The sequence below is a fragment of the Vigna radiata genome, chromosome 8 (genome assembly GCF_000741045.1).
Source record: "Vigna radiata var. radiata cultivar VC1973A chromosome 8, Vradiata_ver6, whole genome shotgun sequence".
In the NCBI taxonomy this organism is placed as follows: domain Eukaryota; kingdom Viridiplantae; phylum Streptophyta; class Magnoliopsida; order Fabales; family Fabaceae; genus Vigna; species Vigna radiata.
The window spans coordinates 31,118,156-31,126,582 of record NC_028358.1 but is presented as its reverse complement, the minus strand read 5'-3'; the positions used below and the strand labels follow the sequence as shown (position 1 = coordinate 31,126,582).

General features: G+C 28.9%; 2 protein-coding genes across 3 annotated transcripts; both read left to right on the top strand.

Annotated features, from left to right (window-relative positions):
• On the top strand, nucleotides 1-1,053 carry LOC106769864 (hydrophobic protein RCI2B). The gene is made up of 3 exons (XM_014655648.2): nucleotides 1-187; nucleotides 282-381; nucleotides 797-1,053. The coding sequence occupies exons 1-2, from the start codon at nucleotides 98-100 to the stop codon at nucleotides 363-365; spliced, it is 174 nt and encodes a 57-aa protein (XP_014511134.1). The 5' UTR covers nucleotides 1-97; the 3' UTR covers nucleotides 366-381; nucleotides 797-1,053.
• Nucleotides 1,054-6,671: 5,618 nt separating this feature from the next.
• LOC106769863 (agamous-like MADS-box protein AGL80) lies at nucleotides 6,672-7,577 on the top strand. 2 transcript variants are annotated; one of them, XM_014655646.2, is made up of 2 exons: nucleotides 6,672-6,754; nucleotides 6,972-7,577. In XM_014655646.2, exons 1-2 carry the CDS (start codon nucleotides 6,727-6,729, stop codon nucleotides 7,433-7,435), a joined length of 492 nt encoding a protein of 163 aa, XP_014511132.1. In that variant the 5' UTR covers nucleotides 6,672-6,726; the 3' UTR covers nucleotides 7,436-7,577. The 2 variants fall into 2 exon arrangements, with proteins under 2 accessions (XP_014511132.1, XP_022640839.1); XM_022785118.1 differs by having other exon boundaries at nucleotides 6,699-6,754; nucleotides 6,893-7,577.
• The last annotated feature ends 850 nt before the right edge of the window (nucleotides 7,578-8,427 follow it).

The following is an 8,427-nucleotide window of genomic DNA, read 5'->3' as shown; positions in this document are numbered from 1 at the left end:
TCGTCTCAACTTACAAATTAGGCAGTTAAAGGTTTTCAGTGTTTCGTTCTAATCACAAAGAAAAGCTTCCTAAGTTAAGGAAATCCAGAGAGCAAAAATGGCAGGTGACGGTACAGCTACATGCATAGACATCCTTCTTGCTATCATCTTGCCTCCTCTTGGAGTCTTTCTCAAATATGGCTGCAAGGTATTCATAAATTTTACATGTTTTTTTCTTTGCACAAAGATTTTTCAAGAAATTTTGGCTAATACAATACATGGTTGACTGTTTGTTGATGCAGGTGGAGTTCTGGATTTGTTTGGTGCTAACCCTTTTTGGTTATATACCTGGAATTATCTATGCTGTCTATGCCATCACCAAGTGATCATACTTTAACTTTTGTAAGTGATCCTTTTACATGGAAGATTCTCAATTTGTTAAAGCCATGGGATTGTCTTTTTCTCTTGTAAAAATTTACTTCAATGTTGGAATTTTTTGGGCTTCTGGCAGCGGTCTCTAGTACCCTGTTCTGCTCAGTCACATTAAGATGAAACCCACATATTTTTTCTTTCCTTTATAGAGAAAGAAAGCACAAAATCTTCATTCAGAAGTAACTAGTTGTAATTAAGATTGAAGACATAAGTTTATACAGAGAAGGGCATGTTGTTACACCTCGCACTACTTTTATGCTAATTTCTCCTGATAATAATTGTGATTAAAGGAATTTCAAGTGGGTTACTGGGTTTGGCTTTTAGTAGCTTTACTTTTATGGTGGACCTTCTGATTTCACTGATGAAATGATGTTTCTTTTGGCAGGAAGACAATAAACAAATGTTATGAGCGTTTCTGTCATTCAACTCACATATTAGTGTTTCTTTACTACATCATTGTCAATGTCATCATTTTTTTTATGCTCTGTTTCTAAATTTCCTTTGTTTTTAGCTTAAGCGAGAGTGGAGTGTGTAGCTTGTATGTAGTCTCTAGTGTTAATCGATTTGAAATACACAATTTGATTTGTATCAACGGTCTTGTTCAAGTATGTAATGTAAATTGTGCTATTCTTGACTTTCAAATGAATAAATTGAAATTTTTTCTTGTTACATTCTGGTTAGATTTGTGAGAACGCTTTTGACTTTATGTTAAACAGGAAAAGGTGTTCTGTCGATGTCATTCATCTGTTCGATGGGGACAAGGTTCTTGTATTATTGAGCCTTTTGCACATATTCATCTTATCTTTAAGACAAAAAAAAAAAAAGTTAAGGATAATTATCTCGCCTAATAATATCATCGTCCAATGATATTACCAAAGAATCAAATTCAATATCATCATGTCCTTGATAAATAAGTACATAATTCTATGCTAACAGTTTATTTTTTTATTTAATACGTTTAAACATAAATAGTAGCAGAAACGATGATAAACTTGTCGGGAGTTCCTTGAGAAGTTGAGAAGGAAAGAAACAAGTAAAGGAAATTCATGAAGGATTTCCTATTGTAATATCAATGCGTGTTTGGTTTGGCATATATTCAATCACCACATGTAATAAGAAAACAAAAATTATTCGCTGTCACTATCCTACATGTACAGACCAGAAAAAACCAATGAAAGGATTACTTTTAGAAAACTATAAACTTGAAGGCAAACCACAAATGTTGATCTACATTGTTTGTTGAGTATAATCCAGTAATGGTAGGTGTACTAAACAAACTATTAAAAATCTATTATGAGGTCACCATAAGACTTCATAGGTGTATCAAATCTTTAAAATAATAAAATAAAAATTAAGGTATAGTTTCCCAAAAGATTTACATGTCTTGATAATTTGAACTAAAAACATAAAAACATTGGATCATATAAATTCAAAGAGTAATATCAAAGGGCCAGTAAGAACAAAATCCATCAAAGGCCATCCTACAAATCCTACGTGTTTCATGCTGGGCATCCCAAGTCCGCAAAGCAACAGCATGCCATCTATATATGACAAAAGGGAATGGCGAAACAGGAGATTTTTCCTTGTTTTGGTTGCAAAGCAAATGAATAGAGATAAATACTTAGGAGGCTAGAACATTGGAACAAAAATCATGTTTAATTTGTTTGGTTCAGCAGATATTTGGAGCAGTCGAAACCATTTCACAGTATTCATACAAGTTTTGTTTGTTCTACAGCATGAATGTCGGCAGAAAATTATTCATAACCTACTTTTGTCCTGTCCACCTAACATGTAACTGAAAATAAAAAACCATCACTAATGTTCCACCTAGCCATCCAAAAATGGAGCATATCCTCCTCAAGACACACATGTGCAAATCCCCTCACAACACAAAAGTAAGCATAAAAGACCTTTCCAGACTCATCCCAACCCAACTACATATTCAAATCAAGCATTTCAATCTCCTCTCATTTTCACTTTCTTCATTTTCTACCTTCTCTAACAAGCAAGCACAATCTTAATCATTCAATAGATATAGTCATAAAACATCCAAAATTTTCAGCCAAGGAATAACTTGATAGACAAAGTAAGCAGAAAAAGTTCATCGTCACTGAAATTATGTCTAAGAAAGAAAAAGAGAGAAAGTCTCATTTTAGAGGTAAAGTAGATATCCAGATCCATAAATTCTTCAAGAAAAACCCTTTTTCTCTTTTGCACAACTACCCAATTCAGGTTATATTGAGAATAATTAGGGTTAGGATGTGAGGAATGTCTTTAAGAATATATATATATATATATATATATATATATATATATATATATATATATATATATATATATATATATATATATATATGAACTTTACACTCTGAAACTTCAAATTAAAATAAACTAAAGTTTTTCTTATTTATTATACATTGTATTAAGGACTCTTATTTATAGAATCAAAAAGTAACAAAATACAATAACTTTTGGTAGGTAATAAATTACACTGTCTTTTGTAAGTGTATTTATTGGAATTGAACTTTAATTTGTGTTATTAAAAAGCCTTAGAATTGCAAACACTTTCTTATAGCAAATGTAGGCCAGATCTCCTTGATTTATTTTTAACATTGTCTTTTTTAAATCAAGTTTTTATCATTTTAAGTATTTTCTTAATTTTATAAAATAATTCAGTTTTTAATGGTTATGTAAAAATATCAACAACTTGTTCTTTAGAGAAAATGTTTGATTACTTCTTTTTTCTTGGTTATTAGTTCTCGAATTTTATGAAACTTAGTATTGATATGTTTTAACCAACCATGAAATGTTATATTTTTACATAATGTAATTGTTAACTTATTATCACAAAATATAATTGTGGAAGTATCTTGTTTTTGATACATCATTTCAAGAATTCTTTCTAAACATACTGTTTGAGTTGCATAACTAGTTGTTGTTATATATTTTGCTTTGACGGTTGAAAGAGCAACATCATGTTGTTTATTTGAAGAAGACCACGACACTGTTCTTATTTCTAGATGAAATAGATACCTCGATGTGCTTTTTCTTGTTTCAACATCTCTTATCCAATCACTATTTGTATATCAAACAATCCTATAGACTTTATCTTCTTTGCCTTCAATCTTACATCCTACTGGTTGTTCAACATACACTTCTTCTTCTTCTAAAGTACCATTTAAGAAAGCAAACTTAACATCAATTTGATGAATTTTTCAATTATTTTGAGTTGATAAAGAGAAAATCATATGAATTGCATCTAATCCCGCCTAGGAGTAAATACCTCAAAATAAAGAATACCTTGCTTTGAAGCAATCAATTTCTCCATTGGGTTTGTACTTAGTTTTTTACACTCAGTTTGCTCCAATTAGCCTTTTGTTTGTTGCTAAGTCTATCAACTTCCATGTTGGATTCTTCTCATTGACATGAATTTCTTCATCCATTGCTTTCCTCCAATGTTGATTATTTGAAGCTTCTTTAAATTTTACAAGTTCACAATGTGCAAATAAAGAAAAATTGATAATTTCTTCATTAGATGGAACATTGTCATCTCCCATAACATAGTCCTCCAGTTTGGCTGGTAGTCTTTGTTGCCTCTATGGTTTGCTTGATGTTTCTGGCTCATTTAGTGTTGATCTACATGATCATTCTTGTCTTCATAACTTTTTGGAATTATTGCAACCTTCTTTTGAGCTTTGTAAAACCAATCACACATTCCTTCTTCATTAAATGTCACATATCTACTAATGACTACTTTCTTTGTTATTGGATTGTAAAACTTATACGTCTTTTCGTTAGTACCATAACTAATGAAGATACACTTATTTCCTTTGTAATCAAGCTTCTTTCTGAGTTGATCTGGTACATGGACATATGTTATACATCCAAAAATTATGAGGTATTGAATTAAGGGTCTCCTTCCACTTCAAGCTTCTTCTAGTGTTTTATCACAAACACTCTTTATTGGACACATGTTCAAAGTATACACAATAATAGAAACAACTTTTGCCCAAATTCCCTTGGCAATTGTTTAGCTTTAAGCATGCATCTCACCATGTCCATGATGGTTTTATTCTTTCTTTCCATCGTCCCATTTTGTTGAGGAGTGTATCTAGTTGTTAGTTGGTGTTGAATCTCATGGTGGTCAAAGAAATCTAAACAAACAAGATATTTTTGGCCTTTATCTATCCTCAATGCTTTAATCTGATTTCTATTTCAAAAAGTATACCCAAACTTTTCTGCTAAAGTCATCAACGAAACTAATAAAATACTTATTATCGTCATGGGTTGGTATCTTTACTATACACAAATCTAAATGAACTATCTCTAATAGATTTCTTGTTCTCTAAGACTTTCTAGTTTGAAAAGATTCTTTGTGTTTCTTTTCAATTTCACACGTCTTACAAACACTTTGTGAAATATTTATAACAAGTAAGCCAGATACACATTTTTTTCCAGATAAAATTTAATCCAAAAAGTAATATAATGTCCACATCACTTGTGTCATAGTCAATCATTATTTGGTAGGAAAGAACTTAGCATGACAGTTGTTTAGACCAAAATTTGAAAGGAAACAAATTATGAGTCATTTTTACTTTCAAAATAAAAATTATGTGTCCACATCTCTTATTTTTATCAATTAACATACACTAGCCAGTTTTTTTTACTAATAGTTGTCTCATACTCAACAAATTCAGATGAAGACCATGAATATAGAAAACATCAAAGAGGAAATTATAAGATCCATATTTTAATCTGATAGCAAACTGAGATAAAGGAAGTTTCAATAATAAAGTGAATACGTATAATTATTTCAAAATGAACGAAAATGAAGAAAGTTTTAAAGATGAATGAAAATAAAGGAAGAAATGCAACGCCGCTCAAAGAAGAAGAAAGCTGAAGTTGAACACTGTTCAAAAAAGAAGAAAGCTGAAACTGAAGTTGAAAAAAAAGATAAAACTTGCTTCTGAAAGTTAAAGTGACTTGGAAGTGTAAGAATCTCAGTAAATATACCACGTTTTATAATAAATACGTTTTGTAAATATAATAATTGCTTACCTAATTAATTATATATATATATATATATATATATATATATTAAATGTATTAAGATTATTATATTTTATTATTAAAGTAATTTAGTTAATTTAAATATATAGCTAAGAATACACGTCATGAAAGATTAAATTTATAATAAGACTATAAAAANATATATATATATATATATATATATATATATATATATATATATATATTCAGGAAAGGACATATTTAGGATCAGAATAACATTTGGAGGTACTAGAAGAAAAATTGGAAATACAGTAAGAAAGCCCTTATTCTTCAAAGCATCGTATAATTGGGCCAGACAAGACCCAACCTACCTACCTTGGGTCTATGAAAATACCAAATCAAAATAGTTTTAAGTGGCGTGGTGAATTCTACTACTGTTTTTGTTAGTTTACTTTCCATTTTTCATAACATATTAGTCTCTTATTTATCATTACAAACAATATTTTTAAAACTAGATTCATCATTCAAACAGTTAATGCAGTAATTGAAGATTCTATCATAATTGAACCAGTATTAATAGAGTAGTATAATAATAATAATAATAATAATAATTAAAAAAATGCATAAAATAATATTGTAACTAAATAATCTACTAGAAACTAAAAATAATACATAGTTTTATACATTCTCAACATTAATACATATACAAAAGTCAAAATATTAATATATATATATATATATATATATATATATATATATATATATATATATATATATATATATATATATATATATAGAATAAAAAATTTAAATATCTAAAAAGCGAAAATGATGTATTAAGCATATTTTAGTGACTACTGCAATTAGTTTTTTTTTTTTATTGATTTTAACCAAAATTTCAACTCTTCGATCGTTTTTAAGACTAGTTGTTGTGATTAATGTCTCTTGTTGAGTTCTGACACGGATAATGTCATCATGTTTATCTTTTAGATCTTGAAATATTATCCAATATAAATATATTTGGAATTATTATCTTATGGTAGAACCATTTTTAGTTATAATATTTAAAAAATGGGAAATGTTTACTTTTGGTAAAGTTTAATATTAAAATTTTAAGTTTAAGCAAAGATTTGAAAAATTAAAAAAGCGATTTTGGTGAAAATTAAATTATTGTATCAGATAAGGAAAGTGAAATGCGAAATAATCTATTTAAAGGAACTCAATAGAAGCAGTGGGATCCACATTTTCTTTTTTTATTCTCTTACTCTTTCCTCTCTCTTGCAAAGGAACGGATGGAACGATGGAATGTTGCTGTTTCTGCGAAAGCACAAGGGTTAGTAAAAGATCCATATCTTGAATATTCTCTAAATATGGCAATGCATTAAGGTGTAGCAATTTATGGCGCATGGTTTTTAATTACTTTCCAATTGAATGCGCAAATGCAATCGCTGTAAAATGTCAATGATTTCAGGAATTTAAACGATGGGGCTTTATAAAGAGCATAAGAGATTAGATGAATTGTTATTAGGGTTTTTATTTGGGAATTGTAGGCATGACAAGGCAGAAAGTGAAACTTGCGTATATCAGTGATGTGACGGCAAGGAAATCGACGTACAAGAAAAGGAAGAAGGGTATCATTAAGAAGGTGAGGGAACTGACGATTCTGTGTGGGATCCCAGCCTGTGCAATAATTTCAAGTCCTTTTGAAGCTAAGGCAGAGATTTGGCCAGATCCTGAGGGAGCAAAGGAAGTGATTCAAAGGTATATGGATGCATCTGTTATTGATGAAAGCAAGAATGTGAACCAAGAGAGTTTCCTGATTCAGAGGATTTCCAAAGCCCAAGAACAGTTGAAGAAATTGCGTCAGGAGAATCAAGAGAAGGAGAAGATCTTGTCGATTTTCAGCTACATGCAAGGTCAAGATCTCCCAACTGATGTTCAAGAATTGAAACAACTCAAAAAGCTCATTGATAACACTCTCAAGGAAACTAAAATCAATTCTCAGTCTATGTAGTGTCTTTTCAGAACACTTCAAAGGAAGAAGGTTAGGCCCAATTCAACCTTCATTCAAAAATTATTGTGTCGGATCCATATCTTATTGGGTCTCATTCTAGCTAAAGCCCAATTATTAAATAAAATACTAAATTTGAACTTTCTTTTTGCCTTTAAAATACAATACAGATTTTATTGAATTGAAATAACACAGTCAACAAATCACAAAATCTTAATAGTATTCTTTTTAATCTATTCAATAAATAACTTGTTTTCAAATTGACAATCTTCTACTTCTTTCTTTCTATTCGACAAATCTTTTGGAAATATAAATTTTTTCTATTAATATATAATTCTTTTAAGATACCAAATATATAAATATATTAAAAGAAATTATATGTACAAATAATTTGGGGGCCAAGGTCCTTCTCAGCGACCATCAAAATCATATTTTTAAAACAAAATAAATACATAATGTTTTATAAATTAATTTTAACTTATACATAAGGTAGTTTATAAAAAATCATTACTATTTTTGAAATAATTTTTTTTAAGAAATAATGTAATTTTATTTTTTGAAAAACATTTTTATTTTTCCTATTTCTACAAATATATATGAAAAACTTTACCAAAAACAAATTTTATGCCCTTTAACAAAAATCCTATGGACCAAATCTAAATTTCTAAGAAACTGAAAATAGTTAAATTTAGATATTGTATGTTAATTTAATAAAAATAAGAGCCCACATTAATGTATTCTTTCAATGTATTTTAACCATTTAAAATTATTTTTTTTTTTCATTTTATCATTGACTTGCTTAAAAAGGTTAACTAAAGCCAATTATATCCTTATAAAACTTTATCATTGCTCATAAGTATTTTGATTAAATATTGTTATTTTATGTGCTATACAGCTAAAATATTCAGTCAATTAAAAATATTTCTTTTATTTAATAATTAATGTTTTATGTGTTTTAGGTTATGACCTAGAGGGATTTTAGAACATTTTCTTAT

Excerpts from the sequence above, each read along its gene's own strand:
- LOC106769864 (XM_014655648.2), top strand. The coding sequence starts at position 98 with ATGGCAGGTGACGGTACAGCTACATGCATAGACATCCTTCTTGCTATC. Across the intron at positions 188-281 it reads TTCTCAAATATGGCTGCAAG|GTGGAGTTCTGGATTTGTTT; the intron begins GTATTCATAAAT and ends TTGTTGATGCAG.
- LOC106769863 (XM_014655646.2), top strand. The coding sequence starts at position 6,727 with ATGTTGCTGTTTCTGCGAAAGCACAAGG. Across the intron at positions 6,755-6,971 it reads GTTTCTGCGAAAGCACAAGG|GCATGACAAGGCAGAAAGTG; the intron begins GTTAGTAAAAGA and ends TGGGAATTGTAG.